At 39.6% G+C, this 23,678-nt stretch overlaps 3 protein-coding genes across 8 annotated transcripts in view; 1 reads left to right on the top strand and 2 right to left on the bottom strand.

The window, feature by feature from the left end:
* The window catches only part of LOC146452470 (hemagglutinin/amebocyte aggregation factor-like), a 119,272-nt gene that overhangs the window by 33,620 nt on the left and 61,974 nt on the right, over positions 1 to 23,678 (bottom strand). The window lies entirely within an intron of this gene.
* LOC146452473 (uncharacterized) lies at positions 3,548 to 5,920 on the bottom strand. The gene has a single exon (XM_085097815.1). The coding sequence runs from the start codon at positions 5,295 to 5,297 to the stop codon at positions 3,750 to 3,752; it is 1,548 nt and encodes a 515-aa protein (XP_084953941.1). The 5' UTR covers positions 5,298 to 5,920; the 3' UTR covers positions 3,548 to 3,749.
* The window catches only part of LOC146452471 (polyunsaturated fatty acid 5-lipoxygenase-like), a 51,710-nt gene continuing 41,219 nt past the window's right edge, over positions 13,188 to 23,678 (top strand). Inside the window, exon 1 of one of the 3 annotated variants that reach the window (XM_085097866.1) lies at positions 13,188 to 13,233. In XM_085097866.1, coding sequence (XP_084953992.1) covers positions 13,232 to 13,233 — 2 coding nt within the window. In that variant the 5' untranslated portion in view covers positions 13,188 to 13,231. Of the gene's footprint in view, positions 13,234 to 14,520; positions 14,643 to 23,678 lie in introns of those variants that run through there. The other 2 variants (XM_085097865.1, XM_085097864.1) reach the window with 2 other exon arrangements.

Below are 23,678 nucleotides of genomic sequence, written 5' to 3'. Positions count from 1 at the left end.
TCAGGAAGATATCTTCTTGTTGCGTTTAGCTCAACCGACAGGTAGCAAAGTTTTTCGTGTAAAGCAGATCGAAGCGGTTTATCCCGACCCTTGTAGCTAGTACCGTTGCAATTGGCCTTTTCCGGTGAAACTGAAAGGCCAAGTGAAGGAAAATCCCTTTATATTTTTTGACTAGACAAAGAAACCCTTTGGAGGCAACGTGATTTATTCATGTTGTGAATTGTTTCATGACCATCTAAGGAAGCGAGGCAATTGCCGGAGTCGTTGAAGCTCTTTGAGGAATGTCGTTTCTCAAACTAATTAATAATTCATGAAGATAAAACCAAGGAAATCACTACCGTGAAGGAAGTTTAGAAGAAGGAAGAAGGAAATGTGATCTTTATTATCATAACTCTTGAAGTGAAAACAAAGGAGATCACTACCGTGAAGGAAGTTTGGAAAGAGGAAGAAGGAAATGCAATCGTGATTATCATAATTCATGAAGAGAAAACTAAGGAGATCACTACCATGAATAAGGTTTGGAAGGAGGAAGAAGCAAATGTGATCTAATTGTCATAAAATTTTGTGAACTTTTACTTCGAATTTCTCCAAGAATGATCAAATGAATACTTTGAGAAGCTATATCAAACACTCGAAAGAGGGTTTCCTCCTATTTCCAAACACCTCGAAGTTGGTTAAAAAAAACTCGGCTGCGCCTCTTTTTTCCAACCTACTTCTTGGTGTTTTGAAATCGGAGGAAAGACTCTTCCTCGTGTTTGATCTATTACATCATCGATCTTGTTACGCAACATGAAAACAACAACGGCGAACGGAATAGTGTAGATTTGCTGTTAATTTTCAAAATATAAGTTTTATTTCCCCCAATGAATATGTACCTTTGATAGACGTGCAAAAAATAACGAGGAATGTTAAGGCTTCTTCTGAATGAGGGATTGTTTGGATGCCAAATGAAAGCTTCTTTGAGAAGCACATTTTTTACGCGGGATTGGGTTCGGTACATTCTTCATGGTAGCTATAAATCAGCAAATTAATTACACGCGCGGGATGCCTGCAGGGCAGATCGTTTTCGGTCCGGCTTTTTCCACGTCGTAGTCAAAAATATGCATCTTAATTTATTTATTAAACTTGGATTAAACTCTGTCCTTTCCTATCAGGGATATTTTTGTCCTCCGATTGGTGTCATTGTCTTCACAACAAAAACGGCCCAGCCAGAATCCATTATTTGCGCAGATATTTACAAGTCTTACCTTCTAGGGCCGAGAAGGCTCTTGTCGTGTGCTTACTTGAGTTTAAGGGGGGTTTACCTAAACGCCGTTTTTCCGCCACTTGACATGGCTTTAATGGAAATATCTCGTTCACGTTTCAAGCAATCCAAAAATTCTAAGCTCATCCGATGAATCTGTGTGTAGTGGGGTGTTTTGTGAATTTTTGGGTGATTTTTTAGTATATTTGGGAGGTGATAGTTTTTCCAGAAGGAAGTCTTAAAATTAGAAGTTTTAGTTGATAATTAATAGACGGACACCAAGTTAGTCCACTAGAAACCTGGGGTGCTTTTGCGTGGGTATCAAATGTCTGTTAGTGTTTCAAACCGTCACTTTCTTTTTTCCTTTGTCTTCTACCCTTTCTCAAAACTTCTTAAAATTTCATTCAAATTTAGGTAGAGTCCCCCCTTAAATTAAATTGGTGGCCATATTTAAAGGGGCAGTGTCACCGATTTTTTTGTGTCACTTTGAATAGCCAAAAAACATATTTGAATCGATGGAATCGTCAAAATAATGGTTCAGTTTTGTTAACAATAACCCTAATAATGCACAGAAACAAGTATTAATTATCTTTTGGTGGGGATGGCTAGGATGGAAATGGATTGCAACTTGAAAAAATTGGCCAGTTTTTTCAAGTTCCTCCTGTTTTTTGTAGAGAAGTCGTCAAAAAACTGCTTATAGTTTGTTCTTACATGAATAAATACTTTGATATTTCCTTCTTGGTGCCCTAACAGAAATTTTGGTTTTAGAAAAAAGGTTCTTTGTCAAATATTTGAGCCATTTTGACGAGAATATAGCTAAATCGCCGTGACAGTGTCCCTTTAATATAGGTTCTGAGACTGTAATATGCCGTTTTCAGAGAGAAAAAACACTTTTTCAAGGGATAAACCGAAAGAATGACTTCTTAGAAGTACTCGACCGTCTAAGCGGTAGAAATTGAAGAGTTCGTGTTTGGTGGACAGATTGTTGCATGTCAATTTATAATGGAAAGAGGAAAGGTCAAGCTTTAAAATCATCACTCGCGCGCGGCTTGTATTGGACCGAACAAAAAAAGTTAAAGGTTGCATTGTCAATTTTTTTGCTAAACGGCTTTCGTTTAGGAAAGTTTTTCTCTTTTTTTTTTTTTCTTTTTTCGTTTTTTTCAACTTTCTTGATAAAACGAGGACACTCGGTAACTTTTCACTTACTGACATGACTCGTAACCAGATTATAATTAGCGCCGACGATAAGGTTTGTATAACATGCCCGTAACAATCACGAGAATTTCCGGTATCTGTCAGATTGCTGTTATCTCACGGTTTCATTAACAATTAATAAAATCGATTGATAACTAATTACTTAAAAGCCTCTCCTACGCAGCCGTTCTCAGTATCGTCACGCGTCACGCAACGCTCGTGACGCGCGACGACACTAAGAACGGCTGCGTAGGAGACTATCATTTTATGCAATCAACGATCTCGAACTCCAACAGGTAATTAGCCATTCATTTTTAGCGTCTTGTTTATTCATTAAACCTCGATTAAACTGGATCAGTCCCCAATTGGTGGCCTTGTTAATTTCACCCAAATGTGCCGTTTTCAGAAAGGAAAGTAACGTTTTTGAAGCGCTACTGATCGAGAGAATAACATCTAAGAAGTACTTGACTGTTTAAACGAAACTGAATAGATCACTGTGAAAAAAAATACGCTTTAAGGGACAGATTTGCGGAACAGATTGTGGTCCTCAAAGCGAATCAGAAAGGTCATGAGCTGAGATCATTTATGTTCCGGCTACGACACAGCTGACGACATGTAAGAATTTTTTCCGTGTGTATTGAAGACTGGTCTCGAGAGGCAACAATTGAAAAAGCGCGCCTCACATTTCTCATCCTATTCTCAGTATTCTGACATGTTCGCTGCAATTACTAAAAATGCCACGAAATATGTCTCCTTAGATTGAAACAATACAAATTCTGATTTTTGTAGCAATGCACGTTTGAAAATATCTCGATCTTCGCAGTAAAAATAGTGCCTAAATTTCAGGTCAAAAGCCCCTTCAAATGGCGTGCGCGAAGCCTACGTAGGTCTCGCGTCTTAATCATGTCCAAAAATATCTAACCAATCACAGGAAGAACTCATTCCTACGGGCTAGTAGGTAAACAAACAAATTATTAGAGATCCTGGTATGTTTCATGAATACAGATGACTCTCGTTAAATTTCCTACTTTATAATAAAGTTTCAGGTGCACGGAGCAATGGTGTCAAGCCATCAGCCTCCCTCCTGCATCAGCACGTTTGTGTTTATCATTATGTGCAGTTAAAAAACGTATGTATGCTAAAATAGAACCACATAGGGCGCGCAGCGTTACCTATGCGATCTTAAGGAACTATAAAAAGAAAACTGCTGAGTTAAAAAAAAATAGCGAAAAAATATAAAAATCTCATAAAATATAAAAGTTCTCTAATACAAAAACTATATGGAGCTTCTACGCTATTCCCTAAAGGAAAGTCAATTGACGGTAGCTTTGAAAGTTCTCTCTATGTTGAGAGAACTCGAGATGGTAGCCTTCTGCATCCTTCTCAATACGTCATAACCCCTGTTGTTAAAGAGCTTCCTCATTGTCAGGTCTACATCCCTTGACCATCCCCCAAGCACGTCAATGATGATGTTGCATTGTTCAACGTCATAGCCAGGGTACCGCTTCTTCAGCTCGAATCGCAGTGGCCCGTACTTGACCGTTTTCTCCTCGGACTTCTTTTCCCGATGCTCCATCCACGGACAGGACATCTCCACAGCCCACACCTTCTTATTCTTGTGGTCCACAAATCGAGCGTCCACTCTGTTAGCCTTGACGGTGGTATGTTCAGTATAAACTGGAACATCCCAAAACGCTAATGCCTCAGATGACTCATAGACTGGTTTGGGCAATGCATACGAGTACCAGGGAGGGACTGAATCAATTAGCCTCAGATCCCTCGTCATCTCGAAAAAGAGGACTTTCAGTGCTGCGTTGTGTCTTTCTAGGTACTTAGACTGGGCCAGAGCAGAGCAACCCGCTAGCACATGCGCAAGCGTCTCAGGAGATTTCCCACACAGTCTACACGTGACGTCGCCCTGTTCTGCACCTGTTTTGTGGACTGTGTACACCTTAGTAGGCGTAAGCTGCTCGTACAACTCCATTACCCCAGCGATGGTATGGGTAGGAGCACAGGTCCAATCACGCAACCAGGCAAAACATCCACTCTGATTTAGCTCGCTATCCTGCCACCTAGCCTGCAAAAACCGTCCATGCCACTTCTCCTCTTTGATCTTCTCTTTCAGCTTCTCCATATCTGCCTTCTTGAGATGTTCTTTGACCTTTGGCCCCTGAATCGCCGTCTCAGGATCGCTCGCAGACCAGCACGACGGTTTAGGGTACTCCAAAGACAGGCTCATGCCCAGTTCCTCGGCAAACTTATGCGCTTCCTTCATCAGTGAAGTGTGTCCCTTCTCTACCGCTCTCTCTTCAAACTGTTGCACTGCCCTCATAGAGGGATCCATGTTCTGACAGAGCTTTATTGCTCCCTTGATCTTGGTCAACTTGTATTCGCGCTCAACCGAGCGCAAGCCACGCCCTCCTTTCTCTCTTGCCAAATACATTATCGCCGTCGAGCTTAAGGGATGCTTCCCACCGTTTTCACAGATGATCTTTCTAGCCTCTCTGTCGATAACTCGCAGTTCTGTGATTGGCCAGTGTTGAGTCCACATCAGATAGGTTAGGACTGGCATTGAGTACTGGTTGCTGGCTCTTACTCTGTTAATATCTGACAGAGGACTAGACCATATCACCGATAGCCTTTTCAGATACACCTTGGCTGTGCACTCAAGGGCCAGCTTTTCATCTTGTGTCACTGTTTCTTGAACTCCTGAGAACTTATAACTGGTCCCTGGCTTGAGACTCTCAACCACTGATGACTGGTCCAGCTTCGTCCCCACCGCATCTTGCACTTGGTTGCCCCTCTTGACGTGAAGGACATTGCATTTCTTAGGGTTCCAATGTAAGCCCATATCCTGCATGGCGTTGCTAGCAGGCCTCAAAACTCTGTTCAGCTTGGCCTCAGTCGATGCGAACGCCTTAAGATCGTCTATATATAACAGGTGGGTTACCTTTGTTCTTATAGGCTTTGAAAGCCTATATCCCTCGGTTGCACCTAGCAACCAGGCTACTGGGTTTAGGCACAAGGTAAAGAGGCGCGACAGAGGGCGTCGCCTTGAGGTTACCCCTTGAGAAACCGGATCGAACGAGAGATCTCAGGTCCCTGCTTCGTGACAGCAACAATCTTGGTATTCCAGCTAGCAGCAAGATGACTAATCGTTCCACATAACCAGTTAGGAAAGCGATGGATCCTCATAACTTTAGCCAACCAGGTATGGTCGACCGAATCATAGGCTTTCCTAACGTCTACCCAGGCCATGCTAAGGTTTCTCTTTCCCCTGTGGCAGTCAAGAGTCACCATTCTGTCTATCAATAGACTGTCTGTCGTGCCGCTACAGCCAGCTCTGGCGCCTCTCTGTTGTCCCTCCATTAGATCGAATTCTTTCAGGTGACTATCCATAGGGCTTTGAAGGCAGGATGTGAACCACTTGTATATGTTATTCAAGCACGTTATAGGCCGCTGATTTTCACTGCAGAAATCTCCTGGTTTCGGTATTATTATTATTATTATTATTATTATTATTATTATTATTATTATTATTATTGTATTTCGACCCAGACGTCTTAATTATATGACCTAGAAAACGAAAAAAAGCTCATAGCTTCAGTGGAAAAAAAATACAAATAATGAATAATAATAATAATTGTCTGCTCATATTTTGATCTTTGTTGTCGCTGCTGCAGTGCTGCTGATGATGTGCCCCTGTCATGACGCTTTCAGAAGAAATTTCCGGTATGATCACGAACACCGTAACGCAATATTTCAATCGCGAAGGGAGAATAGCTTTAAAAATTTGTGGTTTTATTAGATAGTTAAAAAGATCTGCGAAGCATACAATGGGAATAAATGAGGCCACACTAAGCATCTCGTGGAAATGCCATTAGGGGCATCTTGTTTATGCATTAAAATATGTCCTCCCCTAGTAGGGATGTATTGTTCAACAGAAGCGGCCCAATCAAAATCTACTATTCAGGCACATATCACGAAAGAGGGGACCCACTCATCCCTTTCTGTGTGACGTCAAATCATCATTTGATTTATCCATTAAACCTACTTTAATTCTGCCCTCTCCCAGAAGGGATCTATTGTTCTGATTGTCTTCAACAGAGGCGGCCCAATCAAAATCCATTATCGGCGCGTATATCACGAGGGAGGGGACCCACTTATCTCTACCTGTGTGACGTCAAAGCAAGTCATCATTTCGAAAAGTTGTTTTTGTTCAATGGCGACCACATGTATGAATTTAAGACTCTGATCTGCCGTTTTCAGAGAGAAAACCAAACCTTTTTCAAGCGGTAAATCGAAATAATAACTTCTAGGTAGTACTCGACAGTTAAAACGGTGGAAATTGGGAGAGTTCACAGCGAAGAAACTCCGCTTTCAAAAACAGATCGAATAATCAACGCGAAGGATTAGAGCTATAGGAGGCCAGACCAGTTCAGCGGGGTCATGACGTTATTACAGAGTTATTTCTGGTATGATTCCTAGTAACACAACGATAAGTATCACGCAATATATCTGAATAAAACCATTCAGACAATTATTTCAATTGCCAAGGGAGGATAGTTTTTAAATATCTGCGAAACATACAATGGGGAATAATTGGGGCTACATCAAGCATTCCGTGTTAATGCCATTAGCCGGGCATCTTGTTTATTTATTTTTCGCTTTATTCTTCTTTTATTAAGCTTGTCCTGTTTAGATCTCTTGTGTACATTAATCGTAGGCTCTATAACATCTCCTACATCTTCTAATATTCAATAAAGCTCAGTGTCATTTCGTTGTTTACTTTAAAGTAGGTGGTGGTCAACTAGAAAGCCTTTGCTACTTTGACCACCACACACATTTTATAATTTGTACTGTATTTATTTTTCATCTTGTAATTATCTGTTGTAATACTTTACTTTCTATGTTAATATTGTGTAAATAGTGTGAAAAAAATGAACCTTAAACCTTGAACCTCGTGGATAGAGACCATCCTGTGCGTAAACAAAATAATAAACAGTACAAATAGCACGGTGATTGAAAATGAAGCTTCCAAAAGAAGTTAGCGACTAAACACGGAGTCAAAAAGAAACATAAACAAACAGAGATTTGCAAACATGTCAACCGCTGAAATTGAAGGCAGAGACGAAAAACACCAAAGATAACATAAAATGGACAGCTCAAGTTTTGGAACGAATGATGAAAAAATGTCACAAGCTTAAGAACGATGTTAAAAGATCTTGTAAACGCTCGTTAGCTATATTCTCGTACAAAAAATTGAGAAAACTGAAAATTTAATTAGCTGGCAAATAAACACATACATAAGCTTACAAGATCCTTACATTTTCGATGCAAGTTCCATCACGCCACATCATACCATGCATCGCCATCGCTCACCTTAAGAGCGGAAAAAAGCAAATAGCATGCGCGAACTCTGTATGAGCGCGGGGCAACAACAGTCTAAGAAATGGCGGCAATTTTAATTTTCTTTTTTTTTTTTTTCTCAACACCTTACTATGCTACTGCAGATATCCTGGCGCGATAATTATCCCACACAAGAGGATAGCTGCTGATATAGCCTTGCTCTACTTCGATTTTCTTAGGGCCTCTTAAATTTAAAAAAACTTTTTTAATTTAAAGCCCTCGATGTTCCCGCGGCATGTAAACAAATGGCCTCTACGGGTCTGTTGTTGTCGTTTACAAAAGCCACTATAAGCAAACACCTGAATATTAAAGGTTTTGGTAAAATGCCCGGCCCGATTTTATAGCATTTTCGATAAAATTGCTCAAAACGTAGATGGTGAAAGTATTTTTACCACGGCTGTTACCACAAGAGCAACTGCTCAACAACGACAACAGAATCGAACGGCAGCGTTTTCAGTGCACTTGCGTAGCACTTGCGCCCGCGAACGGATATGCGCAGAAAAATTGCTCAGAACGTTTTTCCGCTCTGAGCCGCACACCGCTGTGAAGCAAGCCTTATAATTAGAAATTACAACGCTCGCTCTTCGAGTGAACAACTAACAGCTTGTTCAGATATCTTCTCCGGAGCATTGAGTGGGAGGCAACAGCAGTCACAGCAGCCCTTTTCCTAATGGTGTCAACAGTTCGAGCAATCCTACTTGCTCCCGCGAATTCGACTGTTGTTCATTCACAAATCACAGCGCAGCAATTGGTTTATTACCGGCCGAAAGCTTTAATCAGTTTGTTTTCGCATTACCGTGTTAATAACATCCACGTCCACAAATCCACCGGATTTCACTGAACATTTTACTTTTCCATCCTTACTTTTCTGGAAAACTGAAGAAGCGCTGGTACTACTGGCCGGTTACAATTGTGCGAAGTTTGTAAACTTTGATGATTTGCTTTGACATGTTTGACAGCTTTTGTCTTATTCAACCAATCAAATCATTTGAAACATTCTAAGAAGGATTGTGATTGGCTTATTTTAGCGTGCTTTATGAGAGTACAGATGGACGCTGACGCCACTTCTGTTCGTTTGGAAAATGAAGTTTGTTCTGAAAATGAGGGCGAAATGGAATGCGCTGGGAAATAAAAGGATTCTTTATCATAAAACAAATGAAGAAGCCTCAACTGTGCTCTGTTATGTTGTAAAGCACTTAGGAAGTGGCTAGAGCACGTAAGAGGTAAGTAGAAACACTCGACTACGTCTCGTGTTTCCCCCTACACTTCTTTCGTGCTTTAGCCGCTTCCTGCGTGCTTTAAAACAACAGAGTACAGACAAGGCTTGTTTATTTGTTGATTATTTCATTGCATATGAGTTGTATTGCCAGTATTTTCATCCAACTCTAATTGCTTAACGAGAATTTCCGGTAATCTGTCAAATTGCTGTGATGGTACTATATCATTAACCGACTTTTGAAATTTAAAGAGTCTAGTCAGATGGTAATATTTCAATTTGCGATTGACGTTAGATTAAGTAGTCGTCTTGACTGAACCTTTTCTAGAAAGACATTAATTACTGTTTGAAACCACTTTATATACTATATACTATAACGAACAGTTCTGCTATAGCTTTTTACGCAATTTTTTTCCCTGTTGTCAAGCCTTGTAGTTATTGGAAGTCTGAGGGTGAAGATGACTCGTTTGTTGGATTAATCTTTATCATGATTATGTTCCTGTAATGTCTCACTTCTGGGTATCTGTTTGGCTTTTAAGATTTGTTCTTTCACAAAACGGTCTTTATAGCCTCGTTTTGTTAAATATGAGAGCAATTCTGCTGATCGATGTTTGAAGAAATCGTCTTTGGAGCAAATCCGGCGTAAACGGAGAGCTAGGCTGTAAGGGATGGCTTTTTTTTGTATGATAAGGATGACTTGAGGAGTGGAGTAAATACTGGTGCTATTGTGTAGGCTTGCAATAGTGATCGGTTTCGATTTTTCCATGTTCGAGGTGAATATTAACGTCCAGGAAAGGAAGATAAGTTGTAGATCGTTCACTAGTGAACTTAATAGTAACAACAACAACAACAACAACAACAATTTATTTACATACTCAGATTATATAAAGGGCTTATCCCGCAAATAGCCACAAGGCTAGTCGAGGCGGGACAAGACAAAAAAAAGAAAATTACAGTAAATTACAAACATGCAGGAAAACGGAAAACTTAACTTTACATAATAACGCAGATTTAGATAAGGCTATACATCAAAATTAAAGTAAATTATATGTAATTTTTTTATTATCATTAATATTACAATAGAAAAGAGATGAAAAGGGAAAAGGAGAATCAGATTATACTGGCAAAGAGAAGGACATGGATGATCAGTTTTTCATTTGGTCAATTATCGTTTCCACTTCAATATAGGAGTCTACAGTTTCAAGTGTATCAAATAACTTTCCTTTTAGGGATTCTTTAAAAGATTTTTTTGTACTTTTTTTAAAGTTGCAGGTATCCCGTTCCAAATCTTGACCCCAACACGCGAGAATGCATTTCGTGTGTAGTAGGGTGGATGTTGTTGAGGTATGTGATGAAGTTGTTTAGCGTTTCTTCTCCGTGTGTCCAAACCATCAGAATGTCATCTATGTACCGAAGGAATATAATCATGATAAAGATAAATCCAACACACCAGTCCCCTTCACGATCACTTATAACTCAGCACTACCTAATATTCAAGAAATACTTCACTAAGAAACAACCTATTCTCAACTCCACAGATCGCTATCAAAAAATATTCAAAGATAAACCATTTGTCGCTTACCGTCGTTCACCAAACCTTCGCGACCTTTTGGTTCCAGCAAAACTAAATAACACTAACACGACACCAAAGCTCCCAGGCTCTGGCACTTTCCGCTGCAACTCCAATCATGGATGTCTCGATCACCTGCCCTTACATTGACAATGCAAGAACTTCGTACACTTTTAGCAACACCGGCGAAACAAGACAAACAAGATGCCCTCCTAATGGCATTTCCACGGAATGCTTAATGTGGCCCCATTTATTCCCCATTGTATGCTTCCCAGATTTTTAAAAACTATCCTCCCTTCGCAATTGAAATAATTGAATAGTTTTATTCAGAGAGACTGCGTTACATTTTATCGTTGTATCGTTTTACCGGAAATTACTATGCCGTAACGTCATGACCCCCACTTGAACTGGTTTGGTTTCCTACGCGTTGTACACTATTCGATCTGCTTATGAAAGCGTAGTTTCCTCGCTGTGAACTCTCCCAATTTCCACCGTTTAAACTGTCGAGTACTACTTCGAAGTTATTATTTCGATTTACTGCTCGAAAAAGGTTTGTTTTCTCTCTGAAAACGGCAGATCAGAGTCTTAAATTTATACATGTGGCCGCCATTGAACGAAAACAACCTTCTAAATGGTGATTTGCTTTGACGTCACACAGGTAGGGATGAGTGGGTCCCCTCCCTGGTTGTATACGCGCCGATAATGGGTTTTTGATTGGGCCGTTTTTGTTGAAGACAATCAGAACAATAGATCCCTTCTGGGAGAGGGCAGAATTTAATGTAGGTTTAATGAATAAATCAAATGATGATTTGACGTCACACAGGTATGGATGAGTGGGTCCCCTCTCTCGTGATATGTGCCTAAATAATAGATTTTGATTGGGTCGCTTCTGTTGAAGACAATCAGAACAATACATCCCTACTAGGGGAGGACATGCCCCTCAGGGCATCCCGCATAAAAAAGATACCCGACCCAAATCTAGATACGGCCTGCCCTGCGGGCATTCCGCGTAATAAAACAACATATGGCCTGTAATTCTACTAACCTTAGATATATGATCGAATGTAAAAAATGTAAAGAACGGAATATAGTGGAAACCAAACGCACGATCCGTGAAAGGTTCACGGAATACAGACAAGCGACAAACAACCCACATCACGCCAACTCTACAGCAGCAGTCCCTACACTTCACCAGACCACCCTTCTGCGGACATGGGACTCATTCCTCTCGAACCGACAACATAATAATAATAATAATAATAATAATAATAATAATAATAATAATAATAAAACTTATATAGCGTCGATATCAATAAGACTATTTTCAACCCACCAACAATGCCTCTCACCGTGAGGCACGAGATCGAAGCTTTTCTAAATTATAGAGGGAAAACGTTATCTCCAGAAGGCATTAACAGGAAAAACGAACCCTGAACCTTTGATTATACACTCTTATATTTTTGTTATCTCATATTTACAAGTACGCTGTCTTCATGTCATGTATTAGCCAATCATTTTTTTCCATGTATTTTTTCAAACTTTAATTTAAGGAGCCGTTACTATATTTTCCTTCAGTACAGCTCTGGCCCTATGGAAGACTAATTCTATTAGTCGAAATATTGGCCACTAATAAATCTGCCCCTTGCCGTTGTGCCAGCCTTGCATGCAGTTTTGTATTTAACACGTTCAAGTGACGCCTGGCACGAGGTCTTTCACAAGAGAGATCCGGAAAAATTACCAGCAAGTTTACAGTCGAACCAGCGTATCCCCCCTAGACTTGAAAATTGAACCCATTAGTCGTTTCAAAGAATGCATTCATTCGTTCATTTTTAGCGCGGATCAATGTTGAAATTAAAATTCGATTCTTATTGGCTTTTTATAATTTGAACATAGATCCGCGCTAACAGTAAAAGCGATAGCCTATAAAAATTCAAACTACAGTTGATTTGAAACAGCTCGTTCGTTCAAACCGTTCCTGCATGTTGTTAATGAAAATTTGGTCATAGCAAGAGCACAAAGTCAAGCGCTTGCAAATGAGTCGGGCTGAAAAATTCCACTGAATTGATCTTTTATGTATAGTATTACCCACCTTGTAGCATGAAAAAGTTTGGTATGATATTTCACAAGACTGTCACAAGACTGTCCAAGACTGTCCATAGGCGACGAATAGCGCAAAACATGTGCCGAAGGCAATCAAATAATATAATACGCCAAGCCTGAAATGTTTTTAATAATGTCTCTGACATTAGACGAATGATTTTTCTGTGTCTGCAAAGCGTTTTTAAATACACGGACGATCTTTAGAAACGATAGAACCTTGATTACCGCAATTAAATCAGATGAAATCATCTTAGGCGTCACGGCTGAAGGAGTAAGTAACAAGAAGTGTTAACCCGCAAGGGCAGAGCTTAAAATAAGCTTCCCACAATAATAGATGTTCAAGTACTTAGTGCATACCCGTCGGTTTATGAAATCAATTTTCCGCTTTCGCTTAGTTTAATTGGATTGCCTTGCATTAGTTATTCATTAAAAACGTAACGTCTGTAACGATTGTTCTTTCTTTGCGTTCGTTAGCAAAAAAAGCAAATCAACATAAGCAATGTAAGAGAAAGAAATTTAAAGGCTTTATGTTAAACTAGTAGAAAGGTGTTCTGGTGCGATTGTCATAACTTCAGTTTGACGATAATACAATGATTAAGATGCTACTCAGTTGAGCTTGATGACTACCTCTTATGGTTCGCCACACTAAATTCCAATTGCGATAAGGTTTTGAAACTGGCTGTTGTCCATATTCATCCAGAGAAATACCATGCATAAGTTGAGTACATCTTTACCATACAGCTGTATGAGAAATTTGATCTGAATTCATTTTTTTCTCATCTTGTTGCGCGCTTTCTTAAAGCGCAAACTTGGCGTCTGCCAGTGTTTGCGAGAGGTGCAAAGTGAACCTTGTCTCCACAGTCACCTGGAACACGCAAACAGAATATTGGATGTACAGAATGGGGCTGACTCCGAAACAGTTCGAGGCAAAATAGATCTGGTTGTCCTAGGGAAAAAGTTTGACTTGATCCCTTGAAATTTAAGCTAAATAAAATCGGTTTGGAAGTACCACCACAAACGAAAGCACCAGGATTTAATAGCTCCCTTTCGTTTTGTTTTCGCTGATGTGTAGCTTACTCGTTCTAAACAATTGACTTCAGCTCTAATGCTTGCACTTGACGCTTGCTAATTTCTTAGAATCGAGGGAGAACTAACTTGGTTTTTACTTCTAAACAATGGGATATATTGGGATCTGTTTTTTGTCTGTTTGTCGAGAATCTAAGCTCAAATAACCACTGCATTATTATTCCGGTTAATTAAGTGTCTTAACAGCTTGCCTTCTCGTGTGGCATGAACAAGATATCTAAAGAATGTGTGCTCAAGTTTTATTTTGTGGTCCCATCGCAAACACGATACTCATTTTTATGTCAGAATCGTCTGACAATGATTCAAGGGGACCACGGAATAAAGGTCCACCGAATGGGCCTGACTTTGAAACAGCTGAGACAAAACTTGTGAAAATACCTGGCTATCCTAGCGAAATAGTTTGACTTAACCCGCTAACATTTAAGCGTTTTACGGATTAAAGAAAGTAAAAACCAGTTTTGTTATTACAAAATATTGAGAATTTGAACATAAAGGAAACAACACACTGAAAAACAGGAGATTCTGCTCAATAACTTACAATTGAATGATCTTAGATCGGATTTTCATTCAAAAGCTGAAGAGTTAAAACTCATTTTGCTTTCCGTGACTGTTAAAGGGCTAAAAACTGATTGAAAGAGTATCACGTTCGAGTAGAGTCAGTAGACAGCTGGGCGACGCTTTTTGTGGTCACAAAATGGGACCCTTGTGACATTTCCGTATCACATGAAATCAATACGATTCTGACATGAAATGCATAAGAGATGACGGACCCTTGAAGTTAGATTTTCGACAAGATTCTCGCACAAGATTCCCAGTATTTGGAGGTAAGAAACAACTCAGTTTTCCCTTAACTCCAAAAAATCAGCTAGCTTACAAGGTGAACATAACTCCAAGTGCAACAATTAGTACTGGTATAAATCGTTAAATTAAGAACGAGTAACATAAGCAAGAGCGGAAAAAGAATGCAAGGAAATTAGCCCTGGCGCTTGCGTTTTTGGTGGTGCAGTGCGTCAAACGTAAGAACTGCTTGTAAGTCTTGCGTTAGCGAGCATGGTTCTGCCTCTCGTTTGCAACTTTTTAAGTGTTCGAAGGCAATGTATGAAACATTGTATTTGTTCGTGATTTCTCATTCGTTAGATTTGCTGCGTTCCTGACCTGATTTATGCACAAGTGTCCATATTGGGTCATATTGTCACTCGAATGCCGCCATTCAGCGCCTCTCAGTAAACACAAACATTGAAACTGAAATACAGTGTTCGAACAATGCAATGCACCAAGGACGCGGAAAAGGCTGTCGTGTTACTGAACATTTCAGACTGATGCAGTTTTGACACGCCGTTTAACTTAAGCCTAAGCTAAACACTGCTAACTTGAGAGCAGTCTTTTGAACTCATTTTTTGGGTCCATGTTGATTATTTCCCTTGGAGTTTTATTTTCTGATATCGTCCAATTTTACCGTCAAACAGCGGGAGAAAGAGCAAGGCGACTCGCGGCGGGAGAAACAAATCGACTCTTTTAGCAGCTTTTAGAGGCGGCACTTCATAAACAGCGGCCGAATCTTGAAGACAAATTATTTTCAGACTCTAATCCGGCGCGATGAAACGTTGGATTTTTCCTCTCGAAGTGACCACGCGCGTTGTTTTTTAGGAAACCACCACAATCTGTATATCGATAAAAAGCTTATTTAATGCAGAATTCGATAAAATTATAAGCTATTTTGGTTATTCCTCTGCTAAGGCGAAGGAAGCCGGTAAACAGTAAAATGACAGAGCGCCATTCCGTCGAATTAATCGGGTATCAGACGTGATCTCTGACGAAATGTAGCTGCACAGTGTTAATCACAAATCATCAATCTCTCAAAGGGTGTGAGCATTTCCCTGTATTCCTATTGGTTTTCTTTAAATACATCTGTCAAGTTCCAGTAAAAAAGAATTTGCAAACGTGTTGCTTTCCGAGGCCGCCAGGAGGGAAGTATTTGATTTAAAAACAAATGCCGACACCCTTTTGTTCCTCGTTGTTCAGTTAACTTTCGGGCCAAATTTCACGAAATTTCGTCAATTCTACATACCCTATTAATTCGTTTGAAGAGGAGGCATCTTGCAGAAATCGTATTGCGAGTTTTCGCCTTCTAAAGATTTAGAAACATGTCACGCCTTCTCGGAGAATTATGTCAACACCGGGCTCACACTGTGAGCCGCCAGCCAATAACATAGTAGAACCCCTGACGTTCACAGGAAGCAAAATGGTGCTTCGCGGGAAAGTTATAGTTTTTCAGTCATGTTTTTCCCAGTTAGCTTCTGCGAGTACGTTTTCGGTATTACCTAGGGGAAAAAACGTTTAACAGAAAAGAAACGAAAAGAAAAGAAGATAAACCGACAAGCAAGCGCCAATGTAGCATCATAGGGAGGCACTAGTGGCCGACATGAAAGCTATCGGGTAAGTTTTGTTTGTGTTCAGTAACACTGCAAGTCTTCGAATTGATGAGCGTACTTTGGTTTACAATCCAAGATGTGCAAGAATACTAGAACCCCCAAAGGAAATCTCCTACACTTAACCAGGCTCAACGATGTAATAAATGAGGTTTAAAAGCATGGTTTCATATTTTTTATTTGTTGAATATGTCGAGAGATACGACTCTTTAAACCGTTTTGCCGGGTTACACGTTAATGAGTACGCATAATTTCATACGCCTTCCACATGATAAAAACTCGGTTCCATTTTTCAATTAAAAATGAAGTTTTTATGAACAGTCTTTTATAGAATATTGAAACTACAAAATATAAGGTTTTTAAATTTAATGAAAGTACATTTACAGCAATAACAACATAAGAGTTGCGCAGTTTCAAGGTGAAATCAGTAAAAAGTACAAGTGCGCAGCGTGAATCGTGAACTTGTAAACAAAACCGGAAACAAAAGTTTATGCGAATATTTTTCAATAAAAAGCAAACGCGCATAATAATCTTTCATTGCATCTCATAGAAAATTTCAATAGCTTTATTTTGGTGCAAGAACGAGAATTTTACGATGATTCAAACCCGAGCTATAGATTTTTGAACATTTTGAATCTTAAGTATCACGTAACACGTATCAACAGAGAGGCAGATACGCACACTGGAGATGTAGGAAAAACTAAACGTGTAGCTACTTTCGGTAGTACGTTTTCAAATAGTTCATTAAACAACGTTTTAAAGCATGGTTTTCTTTCGTTTAATAGTTCAAAAGATATGAATTTTCAAACTTTTGGTTACACGTTAATGACTGACGCTTAATTTCCATGCGTGCAAGATAATAAAAAAACTCGCTTGAATTTTTCAGATGAAAATGAAGTTCAAATCAACATTCTATTATACAAGATTGAAAATAGAATATATAAGGCTTTCAATATCAATTAAACTACATTTATAGCATTAAAAGGATAGGAGTTTCCCACTTTTCAAGTTGAATCAGTGAACAGAAGAAGTACGCCTGTGTCTTTTCAGTTGTAGCATCGCGTTTTTGAGTTCTCTTTCGAGGAGCTCGTTAACAGCTTTCTCAGGAGCCTTCGTATGTGCAGTCCACGAAACATTGCTCACTGGTCTAGGAAGATTCAAGATACTTAGCACCTTCTGTGATGCAAAGTGATAAGAAATTGACTTGCCTATTTCCAAAACCACAGCACTCAAACTCGAGTGTAAACAAAAAATGCTAATAAGTTGAAATGAAGCCGTTGCCGCGAAAAGTCCACGCCTCACAGAGATTATGTCACCTTGAAAACTTATTAACTTTTTTACGAAAATACCATTTTCTCAATGTTCTCGCGCGTGTTTTAAGATTTTAAATAATTTGTTTTTGAAAATGTAAGTTTAAGTAATTAACTTTAATTTGATCGAAAAATAGCCCCTCGAAGGTTTGGAGTAACCTTAACGTCGTAAACGAACCAAAAAAATCAGCAATCGAATAAAGGACTGGTTATTCTCCAAATTTTCATGTGATTTTGTTGACAAAACTTTGCTGTTTGCAAGATATATATTTTTTCTTGTCGTGTTGACACTGCAACTTGTTTAAGTTCAGAGCAGTCTTTCGAGCTCATTTTTTCGACCCATATTCGTTATTTCCCTGGGAGTTTTATTTTCTAATCTCATTCCACTTTGCTTTATTTAAAAAAAAAATGATTCTGAGCTAAAATAGTAAACGGTGGATCCAAAGAAGGAACTTGCGGAGTAATTTCTTCCTGCTCCCTCCTCCCATCAAAAGCACACTTTCATGCTCGATTATCGTTCGTTGAAAGCAATTGGACGCCATGAACGATTTCAGTTTCCCAACCAAACAAAATAAAATCAATCCGATCCGAGTCTTTAGCTTTTGACACAAATAATCTTTTTCTGTTTTTTCTAAGAGACACGAAAATTAACCTCTAGGAATTTCCTTCCTAGCTGCAGCACTTGATTTCCATGTATTTGTGGTACAAACAACCCGGCTTCAAGAGTCAACCTTTCAAAGAACCTCAAAGAACTTATTGGTTTTTTTTTTTTTGGAACACAAAATGCAGAAACCAACAAAATGTAAAACTGTCATGCTCAGCTAATCAGAAGCGAGTCATTCTCGTCCGGCCAAAACCCCAACGTTTTTTTTTTATAATTTGTTGAACGAGTGGCCCTGGGTCCATCCAAAAATATCTTTTTTTCATTGGCTGTCGAAAACCCGATGCGCTATAAGGTGAAAAAGTCTACGCTTCTGCGCATTGGTCTTTACTTCCGGTGAGACGCTTGAAATCGTGCTATATAAGGAACAACTAATGTAAACATTTTGTCGATAGACGAAAAGTACTTTCTGTTTAGCGCAAAGAATTAGCGATTTGGATAAAAGTTCATCAAAGGAGACGCCTGAAATATTTTCGGAAACTGGATGTTGAAATATTTTGCTAAGTGTTTCAATTCTTCCAACTGAATAAGCTAGCTTTCCATAAAAGCCAAGTGATCATTGGGATCTCAGAGGATCGGAAGAACTGAACGAAGAGTAAACCATACTCTTTTTGTACTAGCACAAGTCAGGATTGATGTAGCTCTCAATTTCGAAGGTAAGTGCCTCTGACTCGGCTTTATTCCGTTGCCCAGAAACACGCTTACGGCCAAACATACACAACATTTCGATTTATAATATTCGGGAGTACTGTACACAGTCGCACACAAATAACAAGAAGCTGTTTCCAGCTTATACTCGGGCCATATTTGACTTTGTGGTGCGTAAAGCCTGCAATCTTTTAACAGTGATAGACTGCAAGCAGTCCCTTTCTGGATAGTCGAGAGGTTGCGCGAAATAGCCGAGCGCTGCGCTGTGAGCGCACCATCTCGACTGACCAGAACGGGACTGCTTGCAGTCTATAACAGTGATAACCTCCAGCATCGCCAATTCCCCCAAAGCCTGCGAGCAAGCTCTCTTGGGGGTGGATCCTCTTTCCCCCTCCCGCCCCCCACCCCCAAGAGAGCTTGCTCGCAGGCTACCAAATAGATAGATACAGAGATATAGTGAGGCAATAAGTAACCACCAGATAGAATTGCATTTCTTGCAGTCAGAATGAAGTACAGGGGAAAACGACATTTGTCATACGAATGCTTTTTATAATCCCCGGACTTTAATCCTTACGTTTTCACCTTTCGTTTAGAGACAGAAACCATTTGTACGGTCCTAATATGTATGTGACGCCGTGTCAATGATGGATCGTTATTTTCGGTATGATCTAGACCCGGGGGTACTCCCTTATGTGACGTGCGGCCCGATAGGGTATGGTTTTCAGGGTGTTTTGTCTTGAACGGGGTGTCTATTTCATCACTTTCTGTCTTAAACAGGGTATCCCGACATGACCTAATGGCTTAAACAGATTTTGATTGCCAATGCATTAAAATACATTAAGAAACTAGCGTATTCTTATTTCATTCTAGTCTTAAACAGGGTGTGATTTTGGGTTAAATGTCTTAGAAAGGGCCTGAAAATTTTGAATTCTGTGTTAAACGGCATAGGGAAAATCGGAGAATTGTGTCTTAAACAGAGTCAGGGTTTGAACCCCCGGGCCGCACCTCCCTACCCAAGCATCTGTTGAGTACCCCCCCCCCCCGGATCTAGAGTAACGTTACGTATCACGCGTACGTTTTTCAATGTTTCGCTGTTTATATTTTTAAATGAAATTCAGGGGAAAGCATTTGTTATTCACCTTTCATTTGAAGACAGAAACCGTTTCTACACTGAATGTGTTTTTCTATAGTAAACGTGAGACATCTTTACCTACCTTGGCCCGCGAGGTCAAAGACTGACTGAGTTGCCAAATTTTCGGTTAAACAAAACTAACCTTGAGGTACTCAGGTTAGCCTAAAAAACACTCCGGTTAGCCTAAAGAGCACTCCAGTTAGCCTAAATAGCACTTAGGTTAGCTTAAATAGCTCCACGGTTAGCTTAACGGTTAGCAGTTTATGTTGGGGTTGTTCATGGCTCGCATGCCTCGCATGTTTTGTTCTTTGCACGTCTGGCTCGCATATTGTAAACACTCCTCACGGCCCGAAAACAAAGAACGCTACCGAGAATTTAAAGAATTTGATAACACGACAGAAAACGTAACTCGTATCAGCCGAGTACAAAAAACAAGACCGAGAACAATAACTCGTGGCCCGAAGTCTTATCTCTCGGCCCATCGCGACCCCAAAAAGAAAAAAGAATTTGATAATGCTACCGAAACCTTAACTCGGTCCGCCTTACGGCCCGAGTGATAAAATGCTGAGAAAAATTGAAGTTTCCCTTGTTGGTAATAACACAAGTATCTATCTGTGATGTATTAGGCGGTTTATTACAAGGAATCTCATATTCTGTTTTAAGCTGACCACAGATTCATTGGATTGTCCTTTGCAAAGTAATGTAATTTGGAATTGATTTAATAAATAAAAATAAAATAAATAAGTGTAAACCTTACAGAAGCTCTACCAACTCACCGATCAGAGGCTAAGCAAACAGAAGCTAAAAGGCAAATTAAAGATTTGTTCTTGGATTTTTCTTGCACTGATTAAACGTTCCTCTCGCTTCCACCGGTTCACCCAATTAGTGCATTTGTTTGCTTTTAAGAATGAATATGGCTTCCCTCAAGGGAATAAGAATTAGGACTAAGGGACTTATGTAAGTCTTATTTAATACTGAATTTGTCTGGACAATCCATTAACTTCCAATTAAATAATCACTTTCAATCAACAACTCACATGCGATTTGCACCCTTTCTGAGTCACATGGAAATGGCATCCCATTTTTCTGTTGAGAATTAAAAGCAACATAACTGAACTGATAACTTCCTCAAATCACAACCCCTGATGGCCTGTTGACATGGAGGAAGGATACATTTGTGGCTTTTCCGGATTCACCACAGAGGAAGGATAGAGGAAGGATACATCCGTGACTTTGCCACTGCAAGGGTTACCTGGCTTTAATTTGTTTCTTTTTATTGTTGTTGTTGTCCTTTGACATGTGCTTTACATGCATGACACCTACCCACTTATTAGAGTACATCCCATCTGTTTGCCTCTTTCTCTGTGAGCTATCGATCCTTCTTACTAGTTTTAAAAGTTGTTTCTAGATGAAGAATTTTCTCCCTGTGCTTAACAGTTACTACACTCAAGTGACACCCATCTCAGAAAGAAGGCTGTCCCATAATTGAAAGGTTCTAGTTCTTTTGTATTCAAGTCTGTTACCAATTTTAGTTGGTTTTGTCCTTAAGTATTTTAATTGATGCTTCTTAGACACTTTTTAAGACATCTGAATTTGTTTTTTATTATTATAACTCATTCTATCTTATAACAATTTTTAAATTTTGCTAGTATAAATAAATTTGTTTTAAGCTCTTTATCTAAGTACATAACATTTTTTCACATTTTAGAGTTTCAAATGGACTAGCAAAGCCCCAATGGCAGGTCTCATATTTTTTCTAGTAGTGTGGGGAACTTCTCTGACCCTATGAAAGACTCAGAGCAAGTGTTTGGCCACTGTAAAGGATACTACCAAAATGCCTCTGTGGCAAATAGACTTGTTTGATCTAGTTTAACCTACCTGTAGCTGCCAATGTCACATAAACATGTTTTATTTTATTTTTTATGAGAACAACAAAGGAAATTGATGGTGTTATTCAGTGCTAATCATTTCAGTTTTAAACATCTTAAGGAACCAAATGCTAAAAAGTATTAGAATCACCCCCATCACTGTGAGTACGATTCTCTCCCCATAGGATTCCCTCCCCATTCTCTCCCCACTTTTACCCTGTGGTTTCTGAGAGAGAGTAAAAATGACTGGGGTCCTTAAATTGGGTAACCAGAAACAAAACTATACTGCAGTTTGTTTGACCACTGAAACAAAATAATCATTTGCATCTGATCTTTAGGGATTTTAAAATAATAACAGTGTGTCATTGTTGATCTTTACTCATATTTTACAGATGTTACAAAGCTGGTAAGCTTTTTATCTGAGATAATAGATCTCAGAACACGGAGATGTAAAGACAGATTAAGATACCCGAGCCATTCACTGAATGGCAATGGTTGGTCTTTGAACTAAGATAGCAGCATTGTGGGTTCCATTTTCCCCCTTTCATATAAACAACACACAGATTTTTCGACATCAACAATCTGCCTCAGTTATGGAACGTATTTTAAACATTACATTAATGACACAAGGCGCAAGTCCGATAACAATATTCCACAACAACTTAAGATAATAGCGGTGCAGAATGTATAAAATTTATACAACAGTGAAACATGTACAAGAAACCACTAAAAAATTTCTTGCCACGTTTCATTTCCAATAATTTAACGATAGATGAGACAAACTAATTCGGGTTTTGAGTTCCACTTCTGAGTAATTTTTCCTTGATTCTTCAAAAATCTAGTTGACTTTTTTCCGAAGTCATTTGCATTACAAGGCGAAGATCAAGACCATAGTAAAAAGTACTAACCGGGACGGGTGTAAAAATACAACCACGACTGTATCCACAACGAAAAAGTTGTTGAATTATTTTAAAAAAACGCCTGAAAGCCGTTAATCGAAGACGTAGGCTGTGCTTTTTCAGAGTAGCGATGGGTAGGGTAGTTAAAATCTCTTTTAAATTGGCCATGAGAACACCCTTACAACCTTCTTTCGTTGTGTTCACGATCCTTCGACAAAATGTTTCCGGTTTCCTAATACTGAGCAAGCGCAATAGTAATTTATCACACTGAGCGTGCGCTACCTGATGTCGTAAAATTCACGACATCCGGTAACGGCTGTTACCAGGGCCTACGATCCAACTGCTGACCAAAAGATCGTAGGCTCTGGGAACGAGGATGGAAGGGAGTATTTTCGCCGCTCGACCAATCGGGAGTAAGTGAGGCGTCTTTCACAGTTGGTGCCCGGGCATGCATTGTACGCGGGCACAGTGCCTGATGGGCACCAATGTGAACACAACGTTTTGTAAGTGCCCGTGCCAATAATTGAGCACGGTGCTCGGGCTCGGGTTCAAGGTGGAGACCTTGTACTCGGGCACTGAATCGGGCACGGGCACAAGTCTGCACACGATTTTAGCGAGTGCCCAAGAACTTTACCCACAAAGTCCTACTCCTAGCAGTTATTTTACCCACAAATCCCTGCTCTTGATGGTTTAATCGACGCTTACAGTGACGTTAGAGTGCAGGAAAACGTGGAAGGGATAGCAACAAAGAAAGAAGTTAATGGTCAAGTGCAAAACTTGATGAAAGATAAACACAACATTGATCGAACAGTGAAGCAAGTGGAATTTGTACATTTAAAAAATACATGTGCCTTCGATTCATCGTGAAATACGCGAAAATTTAAATGTCCTGACAAGGTACTGGGCACCGGAG

This window comes from Pavona decussata, unplaced genomic scaffold (genome assembly GCF_977016875.1).
Source record: "Pavona decussata unplaced genomic scaffold, jaPavDecu1.1 SCAFFOLD_368, whole genome shotgun sequence".
Classification (NCBI taxonomy): domain Eukaryota; kingdom Metazoa; phylum Cnidaria; class Anthozoa; order Scleractinia; family Agariciidae; genus Pavona; species Pavona decussata.
This window is presented reverse-complemented; position numbering and strand designations above follow the sequence as displayed.